This window comes from Papaver somniferum, chromosome 8 (assembly GCF_003573695.1).
Source record: "Papaver somniferum cultivar HN1 chromosome 8, ASM357369v1, whole genome shotgun sequence".
NCBI classification, from domain to species: domain Eukaryota; kingdom Viridiplantae; phylum Streptophyta; class Magnoliopsida; order Ranunculales; family Papaveraceae; genus Papaver; species Papaver somniferum.
The window spans coordinates 13,203,250-13,221,039 of record NC_039365.1 but is presented as its reverse complement, the minus strand read 5'-3'; the positions used below and the strand labels follow the sequence as shown (position 1 = coordinate 13,221,039).

Here is a 17,790-nt window from a genome sequence, read left to right as displayed (position 1 = left end):
TCCCTGTATGACTGATTTTTTTGCGCGCCCCAGCCTTCTTGGTTGTTGTTTACGCGGGTTTTCCTTGGTGCTGTTGAGACAGTATTGACTAAGTTGCGCCAGACATAATCCGAGTTGCTCTCCTCAACACAGTCGGCGATTCTTGATGCCGCTTCTTCCAGCTCGACGAAGGTTGGGAATCTGAAGTTCACTAGGCTTTTCTTGAAACATGGTATCATCCCGCGAACACAGATCTCCACTAGTGCATCTTCCTTAACGTCCCCATGGAAATCCAGCGCGAAATGACGAAACCGAGTGATATACTTCCCTATGTATTCCCCTAACCGCTGGTAACATTAACTCAAGTCGATGGTCGTGACTTTCCTTTTTGCGGAGTGAAACTTTCCGAGGAAATGTGTGGACAGGTCCGTCCATGAGCTGACGCTTTCGGGCTTTAGGTTATCATACCAAGAGAAGGCCATATCAGTCAACGACTTCGGGAACTCTCTTAGGCATAATTTTCCATCAGAGGATCGATCGTTCATAGAAGCGATGAATCGTCTAAGATGTTCTCGCGCGTTCCCTTGTCCATCGTGCATTTTTAACTTTGGTGAAGTATAATCTCCTGGATATTGATAGTCCACGACCTCAGGGGTGTACGGGCTTTCCATAAAATCATAATTGTTCTGTTTTACCACTTTGTAGTTCGTTTCGAAAAATTTGGCCATCGCCTCCTGCGTCATCATGTCGTGATCCTCTCCTTTATCTTCAGCGTTCTCTAGGGCTTCCTTGGCGCTTTGCTCGTTGCTAGCTTCTTTCAGCAACCTTCTCAACTCTCTCTCCCCGCGGATGTGTTCCTCCAATTCTCTCTGCATTTCCTTCAAAGTAGGTTGCGCAAGTGACGTGCTTCCGCCCTGTAGTTTCTTATCCTTCTCTTGTGTCGCTTCAGGTGTTCTCGCTTGTAAGATTGGGTCCGTCACTATCCCTATCCGTTCCCCTTCTAGATTAGGGGGCGGATTATTCATCTGATCGCTAGTCACGTTTGGGCTAGTACCACTCGGCTGCATCATGATAGACTAGGCACGAGCCTCCGGGTGTGGTCGCCCAATGTTAATGCCGGAATTCTCGTTAGGTTCTACCCGTCCTAGTGTACCAAGATGACCTCACTTTTCTTAGAATAGTATGAGAGAGAGTTTCCTTTCCATTGTACCTTGTCCTCCCTTATATAGACTTTCCAAAAGCCCCTTTTTTTATGGCATCTTGCCATGTGTCCTAAACCTAATTAATTACTACTAATGCCATCCCTTCTCTAATATAACCTCCTTCTTCCTTGTTAATTTCTTCATTGTCCCTTTCACTTCATGGATACTTCTTTGGTGGACTTGGGCGTTAGTCTCCAAGTCCCCATGTTCCATGTATGGTCTTTCCCTTCTTTGGGGCACCCTATCCTGGTTAAGGGGAATTATTTTTCACGTATCAACAGTCCGATATTTAGAAAACTTTGTTATGCAAATAATGTGGACTTTTCTATATGCCCCTTGGTTTATGAAGCAAAGCAAGGAAATAACTATACTCAGGCTTGGGAGACCAGGGCCACTACAAAAAAAAATAAAGAAATTTATTTTTGGATGAGATATAACAACGGTCCTTAGAACACAATTAGGCACAGATACGTATATTAGCCTAGGATTTATGCTATTGAATGGATTCAATCCTCTAACCTCCGCGCGTAAAGAAGCTTGAGAACCATCAAACTACTTCTACTTTAATTTTATAATTTTAAAAAATAAAATGGCTGCTTAGGATTTTGCAGTTGTTCAGATACTCCTTGATATCAAGATCTACAACACCCACTAGTTTGAATATCTTGTCCGCTGCAAGTTATAAATTATGATGTCCCTTTATTCGAATGGGCAATGGGTGAAGTTTCATGAAATCAAATTGAATAAGTGATGGCATATATTTATTGTATTTTTTTCTTTTAATTTCCACTTCGGCTCGCAAAACCTTTCGAAAAAAAAGAAAAAAAATTGTTTCTTCCTTTCTCCCTCCTCGGCATAATATGGATTGTTTTTAGATCTTGTGTATGTTGATTAACTATAGGCATGAAATACTTTTTAGAAACTGTACTTCTTGATGTTAATGGTCGAAATATATATATATATATATATATACAAACTTTTTTTATTTACTCTCCCTGATCGTCCAGTGATAATCAATTTGTTGTATAGAGCACTTCAATTTCCTTCTATTCAGTTATCTCCACCATCTTACATATTCCGGCTAGGCATAAACTAGTTGGTAACTATATCCGTAATCTTGGATCTCCTGGAGAATTCGTTTACATGCTTCATATCTTCAAATCTTGTTGTTGTCTCGTCTGCCTTATATCATCAGTTACTTATTAGAGAAACGGCCCTTGTATAAATTTATTTTCATGACCTCAACTACTCAGGTAGTAAAATGAAGACCATAACATTCCCCAACAATCGATGTCTCGAACCCATTCATTTTTCTCACATTTTGAGCAATTTGCTTATTCCTAAGCTAGACTTTCTTGGCGGCCATAAGCAGTGCCTGTGAGAGGATGGATGTCCGAACTTTCCAGCGGTGCAGTGTACCAAGCAGGCACACGAAAATGATGCAAGAATTTACTACAGATTTTTCATCCAAGAAGTAAGAAGGTCGGATTTTTGAAAACTTCAGAAATGTCATACTACTGGTTGATGTCAATGGTCGATCTTCAAATTTCCCTACAAGTCAGAATTTACTTCCATTCAATCCTGGAGATGCTAACATAAGATTTCACTTTTGAATTTAAGTAAATCACGATTCTTGTTGACCAGTGAGATTGTTAAAGACTCTAAAATCTCAAAACTTTCTTTAAGTGTTCAATTTCATTCCTCTTTAAATAAAAATTGCTACAATAACTCTCGCCTGATCAAATACTAGCGGATTTTAAATTTTTGTACATTAATATATAGTTCCAGGGCAAATTGCTAGAATTAACTCGGCATTAGTCAAAAAGGCGAATACATGGACTTTCAAACCAGTGCCTTCAACCATAGTCAGTTATCTCAATTCAATTCCCTCGTGGTCAGTTATCTCCACCATCTCATGATTTTTAGGTTTCCAACATAAACTCATCAAGGATTTGTTCTCTCTTTTTATATCATCAGAAGCTCATCAAGGAAACGTCTCTCACACGAAATAAGCTTCCAGAGTCATGAAAACTTCTTTCTAACTACTTAGGAGTTCCTTGTATTCGGTTTGCTTTACCATGGTCAACACTCAACAATATGAACATTTCAACAACGACAACAAAAAATGAAAAGAGACTCAACATTCAACCATGCTGAAGTAGTTAGACAGCAGAGATATACGAGGCCCATAAATGCTTAAGGCAGTGAAATCACAGAAATGAGTACCATATCATATCAGAACCTAATAGTTGAGGGCTTGAGGCCCTGGAGTGTTAGTTATTGAAGACTAATTATTATTTTCTAAAGTTAGCCATGGTTATTTAGGGAAGAGGTTTCCTAAAACAGCTAGTTTGTAACCTATATAAATAGGTAATTAGGCCTTGTAGAATTGTATTGTGTAGAAAACGATTAAGAGATCAGTGAGAGATTTCTTGTACAACTTTTAGGGCTAAAGTTAGGGTTTCGTTGTGAAAGCATATTGGTGAGGAACAAGAGACAAGGTTATTGTCTCGGGTAATTGTTGCGGTGTAACCAAGGGTTTGCTGGGATTCACACGACGTTGTAATCGTTTTTATTCATAGTGGATTTGAGTTGGTGCGGCTCAAAGTGGACGTAGACAATATATACAAGTTGTATGTATTGGTCGAACCACTATAAATCTTGTGTCTTGTGAGTTGATTTATCTTTCTCGTATTATTATAGTTGCTTGTGCTTGGTTTACTTATTATTCATCATAATATCTCAAGATCCGTTATTCCGCGGTTGTCAGTGATTCCATAAGCAAATCCTGACAACTAGTATCAGAGCTCGGGTTAGAGTTTTAGGGTTTATCGTAGTACGATTAGAGTGGGAGTTATGGGTGATAATAACAATAGTACGGTAGCTAGGGTTAAAGTTTTTAATGGGATGAACTTTGCATTTTGGAAGTCTCAGATAGAAGACTACCTATATGAGAAACACCTTGCTGATCCATTTGGTGGAGTTGCGGAAAAGGGAGCACGCAAAAACGATGAATGGACAACTCTTGATCGCAAGTGTGTAGCCGTGATCTGTAGACGCCTAACGGAAGAAGTCTACAATAACGTACAAGAGGAAACTAGTACGAAGGATCTTATGGATAAACTTGAAAAGTTATATCAAAAGTCATCAGCCTCGAGGAAGATTATGTTGTGTGAACAACTATTTAATCTGAAGATGCAAGAAGACGAAGCGATTTCAGCACATCTTGGGAAGTTTAAATCAATTATTTCTCAACTTTCAAAAGTTAGTATTACTTTTGATGATGAAGTTCAAGATTTACGGTTGTTGTCGTCATTACCAAAGAGTTGGGAGACTGCAAGGACAACCATTAATAATTCCGCAGGGAACGAGAAGTTGAAGTTTGATGATGTGCAGCAAAGATTAATCGCTGAAGAGGAGATAAGAATAGAACAAGGTTATGGTTCTAGTACTTCAAACTCGGCCTTAAGTATGCAAGAAGAAGATAGAGGCAGGAGTTCAAATAGGAACAACAACAACAAATCCAGATGGAAGTCTAGGGGGAGATCTCAATCCCGACCTAGAGGTGTTGTTGAGTGTTGGGCGTGTAAGAAAGTAGGACACTACAAGCGCGATTGTCCGGAAAACAAAGGTGCTAATAATGGTGGAAACAAAGGTAATCAAGAAGAGGTCAACGTTGTTGTAGCTGCGGAACCGGTGAAGGTCCTTGTTGATAACAAGAAGGTGATTACGGAAGGTTTTCTACTACTCTCTGAGGACAAGCAAGATGAGTCTTGGATTATAGAATCGGGAGCTTCTTTCCATGCAACGGGTGATAAGAGTATTATGATCTCTTATAAAGAAGGATACTATGGCCAAGTATTCTTAGGTATCGGTGAAGCATGCGACATCATTGGTTTGGGTGATTGATCTTGAAAGTCAACGGTTCGACATGGAAATTGAATGATGTACGACACGTTCCAAATTTGAAGAAGAACTAGGTGTTTGTGGGCCAAGTTTGTGATGATGACTGTGAAGTTGTGATTCCGAAACACAATTGGAAAGTGAAGAAAGGAGCTATGGTATTTGCTCGTGGAGTTAGAGTCGGTACTCTACACCGGACTTCAGATGGAACTACTTTAGCAGTGGCTAGTATTGGTGAAGACACTAACTTATGGCATAGAAGATTAGGGCACATGAGTGAGAAGAACATGAAGATTCTATGTTCGGGAGGATATCTACCTAAGGTGAAGTATGTTGATATGAGTTTTTGTGAAGACTGTGTTCTTGGAAAGCAAAAACGGGTTAGTTTCAGCAGAGGCGGCAGATCCTTGAAAAGTGAGAAACTTGATTTGGTTCATACTGATGTGTGGGTACCAATTGATGTTGCATCTCGTAACGGGTTCCAATATTATGTCACCTTTATTGATGATCACTCAAGGAAGGTATGGCTTTAGTTCATGAAGAATAAGTTCGAGGTGTATGAAGTGTTTAAGAAGTGGAAAACTTTGGTTGAAACAGAAACTAGTATGAAGTTGAAGTGTCTAAGGTCAGACAACGGTGGTGAATATGACAAAAAAGAATTCTTACAGTTATGTGCTACGAATGGAATTCGTTTGGAGAGGACAGTTCCAAGGACTCCACAGGAGAATGGAGTAGCAGAACGTATGAATTGGACGTTGAATGCACGTGCAAGGTGCATGAGGTTGCAGTCTAGTTTTCCCGAGACCTTCTGGGCATATGCAATAGAGACGGCTACTTATCTAATCAATAGGACACCTAGTATACCGTTAGATATGAAGATACCAGAGGAGGTTTGGACCGGCAAAAAGGTAAATCTTTCATATTTGAAAGTTTTTGGCTGTGTTGGTTATGTTCATCTTAGTCCAGGAGAGAGGTCTAAGATAGGTGATCAAGCAAAGAAGTGTATATTTCTTGGTTACGGAAATGACGCTTTTGGGTATAAACTTTGGGACTACGAGGGTCACAAATTTGTTAGAAGTAGAGACGTCACTTTTAATGAGAATGAGTTGTACAAGGACAGGAATAAAACACAAGTTGAAGATGTCGGATCAAGCAACGTCGATAAGGAGTTGTATATCGATATTGATGATGTTTCTGGAAAAAGTGTGGTACAAGAAGGGCACGGTGTTGCTGATGGAAGAGAAGTACAAGGTGAAGAGACTTCTGTTGCAGTGGGAGTTACTCCTATAGTTCCACAATAAGTACGAAGATCATCAAGAACTCCAAAACCAAACCCAAGGTATTCTCTGAATTATCTATTACTTACGGATTGAGGTGAACCTGAAGATATTAAAGAAGCACCAGCGGCTGATGATTCAGGCAAGTGGAAACTTGCTATGGAAGATGAGATGAATTCACTTGAGGATAATGACACTTGGGTGTTAGTAAAATTACCAAGAGGTAAGAAGGCGTCGCATAACAAGTGGGTTTATCGGATGAAGTTTGAAGCAAATGGAGATATTCTCTACAAAGAGAGGTTGGTTGTGAAAGGTTTCCAACAAAAACCTGGTGTTGATTACAAAGAGATATTTTCTCCAGTTGTGAAGATGACTACTATTCGAGTAGTGTTAAGTCTAGTGGCTTCTGAAGATCTCTACCTTGAACAGTTGGATGTAAAGATAGATTTTCTTCATGGTGACCTTGATGAAGAAATTTACATGAAGCAGCCGGAAGGATTCATAGTAAAAGGCAAGGAAGAGATGGTGTGCAAGCTAAAGAAGAGTTTGTATGGTTTAAAACAAGCCCCGAGACAGTGGTACAAGAAGTTTGATAACTTCATGTATAGAGGTGGTTACTCACGGTGTAATGCAGATCATTGTTATTACTTCAAAAGTTGTGGTTCTGGCTACATCATATTATTACTGTATGTGGATGATATGTTGGTTGCCGGAATATCTCTACAAGAAGTTGAGAATTTGAAGAAACAATTAGCAAGTGAGTTTTCTATGAAAGATCTTGTTGAAGCAAAGCATATTCTTGGTATGAGGATCATAAGAGACGGAGCTAAGGGTGTACTTATGCTTAGTCAGGCTGAATATATTGAACGAGTGTTGAAAAGGTTCAATATGAAGAATGCTAAACCAATTATTTCTCCAATTGGAAGTCAAATTCGTCTTTCAAGTATGCAGTGTGCGAAGACAAATGAAGAAAAGGAGTACATGGCTAACGTACCATATTCTTAGGCGATTGGGAGTCTAATGTATGATATGGTGTGAACGATACCGGATATTGCACATGTAGTGGGAGTAGTGAGTAGATATGCAAGCAACCCAGGAAAACAACATTGGGAAGCTGTGAAGTGGATTCTCAGGTATTTGAGAGGTAACACAAACGTACCATTGTGTTATGGAAAAGGTGGTTCTATCTTGAGGGGTTATGTGGATGCAGACTTCGCAGGCGATGTAGATAAAAGGAGAAGTACGACCGGTTATGTTTATACTATGGGGTCAGCTGCAGTGAGTTGGAACTCACGGTTACAGAAGTTGGTAACATTGTCTACTACGGAATCGGAATACGTAGCAGTAACAGAAGCGAGCAAGGAGATGATTTGGTTACGAGGTTTGTTAGATGAGTTGGGAAAGGAACAACGAGATAGTGTTCTATTTAGCGACAGTCAAAGTGTTATACATTTATCCAAGAACTCAGCCTATCATGATAGGACGAAGCATATAGATATTCGTTATCGTTTCATTTGGGATCTCTTAGAAGAAGGAGAATTGAAGATCGAGAAGATTCTTGGTGTGAAGAATCCAGCGGATATGTTTACCAAGGGAGTTACATCAGACAAGCTAAAGCTCTGCAAGGCTTTAGTTGGTCTCTCAGAATGAGGATCTGGGAGGGGAGCCTCACTGACATGAAAATTTTTTAGCACCGTCAATCCAAATTTGAAGAAAAGGAGAATTGAAGACGATAAATGAGTCTTCCAAGTGGGAGATTGTTAGTTATTGAAGACTAATTATTATTTCCTAAAGTTAGCGGTGGTTATTTAGGGAAGGGGTTTCCTGAAACGGCTAGAATTCTTGGTGCCCAAGCATGTAACCTATATAAATAGGTAATTAAGCCTTGTAGAATTGTATTGTGTAGAAAACGATTAAGAGATAGGTGAGAGATTTCTTGTATAGCTTTTAGGGCTAAAGCTATGGTTTCGTTGTGAGAGCATATTGGTGAGGAACAAGAGACAAGGTTATTGTCTCGGGTAATTGTTGCGGTGTAACCAAGGGTTTGCTGAGATTCACACGACGTTGTAATCATTTTTCTTCATAGTGGATTTGAGTTGGTGCGACTCAAAGTGGACGTAGACAATATATACAAGTTGTATGTATTGGTCGAACCATTATAAATCTTGTATCTTGTGAGTTGATTTATCTTTCTCGTATTATTATAGTTGCTTGTGCTTGGTTTACTTATTATTCATCATAATATCTCAAGATCCGTTATTCCTCGGTTGTCAGTTATTCCATAAGCAAATCCTGACATAAAATAGTGCCTGCCATAGGAACTCTGAACTTGCTATTCGATGCGGCACGCCGTGCAACGCATAAACGTAAAAAATGATGCAAGTATCCAGGTCTTGAATCACGTAAAGCAACAAGGCTCTAAGTTGGATATCTAGAAAACCTTTCATTTCGCCCCTTTAGCTTTATCAGTGTCTAAATTGCATGAAGCAAACGCAGGGACAGAACTGCGTTCAGGTTTGGGAGGTCAGGGCCACTCCAAAAAAAAAATAAAGAATTTCGCTGCTTAGAATTTTGCAATTGTTCAGCTACTCCATGATATCAATGGTTGATCTCCATTGCCCGAATACTTGTTTTAATATCTTGTCCGCTGCTAGTTATAAATTATGATGTCCCTTGATTCCAATGGGAAATGGATGAATTTTTATAAATAATTATCACGTAATCGTTATTGATAAGTGAATATCTAGTTAGTATATTGTTTAAATTTGTTTCCACTTTGGCCCCAAAAAACGGTCATTTCTGTCTTTCTCCATCATCGGCACGATATGATATGATACGTAATATTGCGATGATCTATCAGCATGAAAACAACCAATAAGTTATTCCTAAATTGATGTCAGACAATGATATTTTGATAATCATTAAACTAAGGAGATCATAGGAATATATTGACTCAAAATAGTAACAACAAACCAAATCTCATTGGGTGTTCTTCTTAAAAACTAAAGATAAAACTAAATACTATGATTCAGCATATTTGCCTCTATGTTCTGCCTGTGCCCCCGTTTTAGATGCTCTTGCGTATGTAAACCTTAATTTTCCAAATACAAAATTCATCAAGGAATAGAAAAGAATTTGTTCGAGTAGCCATTCTTATCCCCAGCCTTCACTTGTCATTCTTATATTTGGAATAATTTCAGGCAGTTGGACGATATTATCATTTGAAATTATCCATCCTGCCGAACAATTACGGATATGGCAACATTGTCTAGTGCTGCTGTTGAAGTAATCTCGAAGGAAATCATTAAACCCGCAACTCCAACCCCACATGGATTTAGAAAGTTCAATCTGTCACTTCTCGATCAATATTGTCCTCCAGTTTATATTCCAATCATACTTTTCTACCCTGTGGTCGCCGTCGCTAATAGTACTCCCGGAAGCAAGCACCATGATGATATTGATTTGCTTAAGAAGTCTCTTTCTGAAACGCTAGTTCACTTTTATCCAATGGCCGGTAGGATGAAAGATAACATTGTTATCGACTGTAACGATGAAGGTATTGGCTTCTCCGTAGTAAAAATCAAAGGTAAAATGTGTGACTTCATGATGCAGCCAGATGAATCCTTAAATCTGCTTCTTCCATCTGAAGTCATTTCAATGAAATTTGTTAAGGAAGCACAGGTGATTGTTCAGGTGAACATGTTTGATTGCGGTGGAACTGTTATTTGTTTGTGCACATCACACAAGATCGCAGATTTATGCACTATGAGTACATTCATTCGTAATTGGGCAAGCACCACCAACGCAGCTCGTTACGGGGGCGCTATTGTTGCCTCAACCACAAATCAGAATTTGCTTCCTTCTTTCGACTCCACATCTCTCTTCCCGCCTAGGGAACAATTGGTATCTCCATCAGGGATTCCACCCATACCCGTTAAAAATCCTACAGATGATATCAGAGGAAATAAAATTGTCAGCAAGAAATTTGTTTTCGATGCGGTAAAGATAACATCTGTACGTGATAAGCTAGAAGTATTGATGCATGATAACTACAAATGCTATAGGCCAACAAGAGTTGAGGTTGTTGCAGCTTTGATATGGAAGGCAGCCATTATATCCACTCCGACTGGCTCTTTGTCGACGGTAAACTTTGTCGTGAACTATAGAAAGAGAATGGACCCTCCATTACTTGATGTGTCATTTGGGAACCTTACTGGAACCGTTGCAGTGGCACTACCAGCAACCAACAAGACAAGTATTGAGGTTGAGGTGCAAGAGGTATTTGATCAGTTAGCTGAATTTGCTGCTCAGATGAGAGGAAAATAAATAAGGTAAAGGGTGATAAAGGTTGCATTGAGAAAATCTTTCTAAGATGTGTTGTTGATTATGAGGAACCCATAGCGAAAAATATTACTGGTGTTGAAAATGAAGGTTTAGCATTGTTGATGACTAGCTGGTGCAGGTTTGGTTTATATGATGCTGATTTTGGTTGGGGGAAGCCAACTTGGGTAACTACTGATCCATTTATTGAGCCGAACAAGAACATAATTGTCATGAATGATATGAAATGTGGTGAAGGAATAGAAGTGTGGGCGAATTTTCTTGATGATGATATGGTTAATTTCGAACTTCACCTAAGCGAGATCCTCGAATTGTTTTTTTTTTTTTTTTTTGACAAAAGAAGGATATATTAAAAAGAAAAATATGTACAGAGTATATACAAAGTCATCAGCCCTTCAAGAGAAAGGACTGATCAATTACAAGTTCATAATATCCTCTCAGTTTGTTATTATCTGGTTCACAGTATAATCCTTAAACGTTTCTGTTGATGAGCTCCACAGGTAAATCTATTGTTTAACCGCAATTTCCAATTCATACGCTGTCTTGGATCTTCCTCCATGCACCCTCCTATTGCGCTCATTCCACACCTCCCAACAGATTGCATAAGGAAGTAGATGCCAAACCATCTTTACTCTTGTTGAGGTTCTTTCCAATCTCCAACACTGAATACACGACAAGAAATTAAGAGGCGTAACCCAGCGAACCTTCAGAGCTGCAACAAAGAAATCCCACAGCTGCTTAATCACTCTGCAATGTATGAATAGGTGATCCGTCGTCTCCACCTCTGCGTTACAAAAGAGACATAAATTGGATTGTACTATTACTCCCCTGTGTTGCAGCATGTATCTCGTCGGGATTGAATCATGCAGTGAGGCCCAAAAAAGGAAAATCACTTTAGGTGGCACGTGTTTGTTAGATAACAATCGATAACCTTCCCAATCTGGCTCAGTCCCTGACAGCCTCGTGTATATTGCTTTTGCAGACACTTCTCCATCCAAACAATCAACCTGATCCCCTTGAGTCAAGTTGATCATCCTGATCTCGTACTTTAATTCCAGAAAATCAATGCGTTCGGCTGGGTCTAGTTGCCTAGTAAATTGAAAGTTCCATCTTGGTTGAAATAGCGTGGCCACGGAGTCCATTTTTTGTGCACTGATTTTGTATAACCTAGGATATTTCTCCCTGAATGAAATTCCTGTACACCAGCAGTCTTGCCAAAACCTGATTGTAGAGCCGTCTTTAACCTGGACCCTTACAGTGTCAGCAAAAACCTTGCTTTCCCGTAAAATCCCAAACCACATACTACGACCGATGGAATCCTTAACTTGTAGTGGTAGTAAACAGTCCTCTTGAGCTTGCATCTTTCCACACATAATGGCCTCCAAAGAGTAGATTTTTCTTTACAATACCTAACATGCCATTTTTCTAACAAAGATTTGTTCACTAGCCTCAAGTTTCGAATACCTAAGCCACCTTTCCTCTTTGGTTTGCAAATTCTTTTAAAAGATACCCAACTCATCTTCTTCTTCTCATCGTCTTCTCCCCATAAAAAATTTCTCATAATGGTGTTTATCCGCTTCTCCACTGAAACCGGAATATGATGCAAGGACATGAAGTAAACAGCCAAGCTCTCCAATGAACTCCTAATCAGAACCACCCTACCAGCCTTGTTCAAATATCTTCTCTTCCATGGAGCAAGTTTTTTCTGCATTTTCTGTATAATCACCTCCCAAATCAGATCGTTTCGTCTATTAGAACCAATTGGCATACCCAAATAAGTCACAGGCAGCACCTCCACTTTACACCCCAATTCCAAAGCTAGTCCATCTACTAGATGACACTACACTATTTTAGTGATTAGCAACGGTGGAACACTGTTGCAAATCGGGGTCGCAACAGTCTTCCTCTGATGCGAAAGTCGATGTTGCAAATTTTAGCAACGGAAAAATGTTCGGTGCAACGTCAACATGTTGCAACTGTTTAAACACTTGCGAAATTAGATGGTCGCAACTGCTTACTGCGGCTGCGAAATTTTCGCAACAACAAAAAAATGGTGGTTTTGACCGGTTAAAATCATAGTTCCCTCTTATCAAATTCAAAATACCCCTGTTCATACAGTTCTTGAAGTTTGAATGTTTCATCATAAAATCAAAGAAAAATGGAAGAAAGATTTTTTCCAAAAGAAACATCTTATTACAAGTTCATAACAAGCACCACAACTTGTCCAAAAGAAGATAAAGACTAGCATCTCAAAGAAACCAAAATGACATCGTCTGGACAGATTGACATTATCCAGACAAAGTGACCACCTGTTAACATCCTCATTTGGAGACAACATCATACATGATATCACGAAATCACATATATTGGTATAACGTCCATGTTTGTTTAATCTGTTTCACAGAAAGCAGGAAATCACGGGAAATTTTCAGCATATACGGCACACAGTTTGAAAAGGTGAAAACGAAATACTTGACAGTATATGCTAGTGGACTCCAAAACAAAGCATGCAATTTTATTGTACGAACAATATCCCAAATATTCAACAATATGAGTAGTCTTTGCTTGCTCAGAAAAGTACCATCTTTTGTAAATATATCAAGAAGGGATGCGCTGTAGTTCCTCTTGATAAGGATAGATTGGATGTGTCTTTCTATCATCCAAGCAGATAAAACAATCATCTAGTTGCCAATTGGGTGTTCGATGATGCAACCTAAGAAGTTTGACATCGCTAATAGGCAAAATCATCAGCATCACATGATACACCATCATGTAACGAGTGCTTGTCAAGAGTTTAGATGAACTTTGAAATACAATTAAGGAAACCCAATTATGCAGCTAAGATAAGAATGCCCATCGGGAGTTTCTGTAACTCTGATTTGTCACTAGAACTGTCAGGATGATCACTTGGCAGTTGATCTACATACTGTTTGATAAGACACAACCCATCTTAGTCATAAACTTTCTAGTAAAACTAGAAGACAACAACCATCATTGAAAGGTCAAAGCTAAGATGATCATATGTTCTGGACCTTTTCACCATCCTGGACAGAGGGGCCTTTGATGAAATCAATCTGGCCCTCAAAAGGGAGTAACTATAAGAATAGTGTTTATTCTGCGCAATAGATTAGCACCACCCCTAATCATAATAATGGAAGAGCAAAATCTTCAGACAGACCTAAGGCACGTAAAAACAAGAAAAAGTGAGCAACTTACCAGCGACGGAACCAGGATTTCATGTTCGGGTGGGCTAAAAAAAAATTCCCACGAATTCATTAATCTCAACTGCAATAAAGAAAAACGCGGTAAAATACCTGAAGTGAGCAAAGCGCGCAACACAGTATTCTATCGCTTCAAACACCACACATTGAGTTAGTCCATCCTTTGTTTCAGACTCTTACAAAAACAGTGGACAACAATCACAAAGACATCACTCAATCTAGTTTAGATATAGAGACCCATGAAATAATCCAGAGGCAACCTGTTTTTAGCCATAACTACGGATTGCTCATTAAACATTGTTGCAAGATCTTGACGTTGATTCATGAAGTCATTAGCACACCCCATTGTTGTATATGTGGGGATTTAAATGTACCCTGGTGCCTTATAAATGATCAATTTCTTAGTGTTTACCTCTTGCACCATTAGCTTCCTCACCTTCTACATTTTGTGCTCCTTCAATACTGATATCTCCACTGCCAATCCTATGAGGGTTAGGTACAACTTTAATTGGTACAGTTTATGAACATAATATGAAAAAGAACAAATACTTTTTGCTGGTAAGAAAAATTCAAAGATATTCACTGAAGGTTTGCTCATTGTAACCAGAAAACTTAAAGATATAACCTAGAATCCCCCTGTTCCCAACTGAAAATTCAAAGTTAACCCTAATTCCAAAAACAGAGTAAGAACTAATAGAATTTAATTGAGAACGGAAGGCCGATAGACCACTGAATCAAGCTAAAAATGCATTATTCTAGTAGAAATAATCATACAAATGATCCAATTACAAATACCAATCTCAATTCCCAATTCCACATAATCTTAGATGAAAATTTTACACCATAATTAGTAAACTCAAAAGTAATTACCTATTATCAGTGAATACGTGAACTTATAGATGATGGTTTGATATTGGATTGTGGTTGCGAGAGAACCTTCGATTGTTTGTACGGCAACAAAGTTTCAGTGTTTGAGCCCCTAATTCTAACCTAAAAACTATAAAGAAGACGAAAGATAACTACAATTTTGACTTGTTTTCTTTCTGTATTAGAGAGGGAATGAAAACAGTCGCGTGGTAAAGTGAAATCCCGTGAGTGTAGTTTGTGAATTAATGGGCTGACTTCAATTTTAACCTGGGCTATTATTTTTTTGGTTGACAACTACGCTAGGAAAGATGAGGTTTTCTACATTTTGGGGTGGGCTACAGCCTGGGTAAGCCACCCCCCACCTCCGTCACTGTAGCTTACGCACATTTATAATCAAAAGCTTGGCTTCCCATCAAGATCAAAGTGACCTGTATCGCTGCACAATAGTAGCAACTAAGTAAATTTTACAGGAAAATCCTATGGAGGAACTTTAGGGAAAATCTCAGAAAGAAAACCATAAGTAAATGCCTCATCAACGAACCAATACTAAGCCATCCTTCAATATTACACAATATCATATTAATTGTCAAACACAGTTGGCAGTTCTTATAAGGTAAAGCATCAGTTTCACCTGTTAACATTCACATTTAGAACTTAAATGACTGCGGAAAGAAACAGCAAGTATGCCTCAAAGAGCTGCTAAGGACTCCAATCATAGAGGTATACTCATTGCGTGAGATTAAATGACACTTAATAGTTCATAGAAATCAAGCTCAAGTTTTATAGATAATCTGCATCATGTCTTTGCAATTGAGACACAATTTTCATTAAAAAAACAAGCATGATAATATAAGATAAATAGAGGCAAGGATTGTAGAACACTTATATCCTGGTGCAGTTTTTACATCAACAGATGTTCAGGAGATGCATATTCTTGTTATGCTATGAGATGATATGTTCAGTCGTAGAGCATAGTAGACAACACGACTTGTATCTCAACAGTGAACATACGTATATTAGAACAAAAAAGTTCAAGCAAAATCATTAAGAACAAAATTAAATGATATTAAGTGTAACGTGCTTGCTGGCATTGATCATGAAGACATTTTATTGCAATGACAAGCACCGTCCTGTAATGGAAATTGACATTCAGATAACGAACACTAACTAAAAGACAATATCAATTAGATTGCTTACCAATATGCAAAGACAAAATGCATGCTTCAGTTAAGGCAAGATTACTACATCGCAGTCTGAGGTACCCCATCCTGTCAAAGCTAACTCCCCATCACAAGAATTCATAAGACATACAAGTGATCAGTGAGTTTCTTCCATGTTCATTATTGGACCTTGGCGCACTGTTTCATCACCACCACAACACAATCATCACCAAAACCCTGAATGGAGTTCAATCATAGTTAACTGATCAAGATCTAGTAGCATAGACTTTGAGAAGAACTAAAACGCAAGTTAAATGAGTCATCACCTCAAAACCCTGGACTCATAAGCTGCATTCATAGTCAATTCAAAAACCTGCCTTCAGGACAAGTAGTCTTCATAGTTCCCTAGCTGTACTTTCTTACCAACTTGGTTTACTTGTACATCCATCTCTTCCTTCACAACAAAACAGTTAATACTTCAGATTGGAACTGAAACTATTAACATAATGGGTTAAACTGGTTATACAACCTCAGGGAACAATGCAAATTAAACTTAAGAAACAAAAGAAAGAGCCTTACCAGGATCTATTTGATTCTTCTGTCTAGTACAATCAACCTAAAAACCCATGACAATAATCGTTGATCAGTGTCAATAACTAGCATCTAGTAACTATATTTACAACAAGTAGCAATCACCTGTTCAAGATTAGCCTCATCTTTGAAAAAGACCTCAGGTGTTCCACCTTTAGTAGGATCAAACCCGAATTACATTCGGCACAACACATGTAAGAATTGCAGGAGCGTCAATTACAAATTTTCTTTCTACAGTACAAACCAAACAATCAAGTTTAACTTTTAGCTAGATTCTTACTATATCGGTATGCTATTAACATCTCCATAAGAAAAACTTATTTAAAATCCATATCTCAGCATCCTTAATTTATCTTAAATCATAATAAGATTTCTCAACATGTATCCAATGAAACCCAAAAAAGATCTAATGACAAGGGAAAGAAACTCATCTTGGATGGGAGAATCAAGAGGATAATCATTGAAACGATTACAACTCCTCAGATTCTTCTTCTTCTTCAGTATCTTCATCGTCACTCATACATCACTCCACTTTTCTGTACACAAATTTCTAGGGTTCTAGTGTTAAAAAAATTCACAAAAATCACATTTTTTAGGGTTTGAGAACAAAGACATAACTGATTCATGATGCTTTTCTCCGGATTTATAAGCTGAAGCAGGTAAATTAGCTGCAACATACAAGATTCAAAATAGAAATTAAAACATTGATAAAGGACGAGTTTTAGGTTTTGCAGATTGAGATTAGTATTGTATTTACTTCTCCAAATAATCTCTGGAAAAAAAAAAGGAAAGGATCACTAAGAAGAGATAAATTAGTATGGGTTTCAACACATCTAGATGGTGTTGTTTCCATCGTTTCCACAGGGAGAACGAGAGAGAAATAAGAGGAGAAGAAAATGATTTGAGAATGAGAGGCTGATAAAAGAGATGAGAGAACCGGGTCAGCTTTGCAAAGAATCTGAATAGGCTGAATAATGAGTCAGTTTGAAAGTGTGGACAGCCACACTCACTTTTAGCACGCGTACAGTTCAATCTAGTTACGAATTGTAACAAGTTTAAACAGTTACAAGTTTTGTCACTGCTACAAACTGTTGCCAAATATTTGCAACTGAAATTCGCAACTGAAAATTTGCAACAGGTCCTAAGTTGTTGCGAAATCTAGTTACTAATCCTTGAATTTGGTGTAGTGATGATCTGCTCCAATACTTATCATCGTACTCTTTTCTAGGTTAAGTCGCAACCCTGTTAA

At 38.4% G+C, this 17,790-nt stretch overlaps 1 protein-coding gene, 1 long non-coding RNA gene and 1 pseudogene across 12 annotated transcripts; 1 reads left to right on the top strand and 2 right to left on the bottom strand.

The window, feature by feature from the left end:
* Positions 1 to 9,616: 9,616 nt before the first annotated feature.
* LOC113305122 lies at positions 9,617 to 11,206 on the top strand (annotated as a pseudogene).
* Positions 11,207 to 11,208: 2 nt separating this feature from the next.
* On the bottom strand, positions 11,209 to 12,075 carry LOC113305121. The gene has a single exon (XM_026554223.1). The coding sequence runs from the start codon at positions 12,073 to 12,075 to the stop codon at positions 11,209 to 11,211; it is 867 nt and encodes a 288-aa protein (XP_026410008.1).
* Positions 12,076 to 12,823: 748 nt separating this feature from the next.
* On the bottom strand, positions 12,824 to 17,409 carry LOC113301869. 11 transcript variants are annotated; one of them, XR_003336511.1, is made up of 8 exons: positions 16,647 to 17,409; positions 16,530 to 16,566; positions 16,277 to 16,404; positions 15,988 to 16,187; positions 14,794 to 15,226; positions 14,017 to 14,406; positions 13,284 to 13,880; positions 12,824 to 13,095 (listed from the first exon to the last, which is right to left on the bottom strand). It is a non-coding gene; the product is annotated as an uncharacterized LOC113301869 (long non-coding RNA). The 11 variants fall into 11 exon arrangements; XR_003336514.1 differs by adding an exon at positions 13,919 to 13,987 and having other exon boundaries at positions 12,824 to 13,817; positions 14,184 to 14,406; XR_003336517.1 differs by adding an exon at positions 13,919 to 13,987 and having other exon boundaries at positions 12,824 to 13,817; positions 14,336 to 14,406.
* Positions 17,410 to 17,790: the final 381 nt, after the last annotated feature.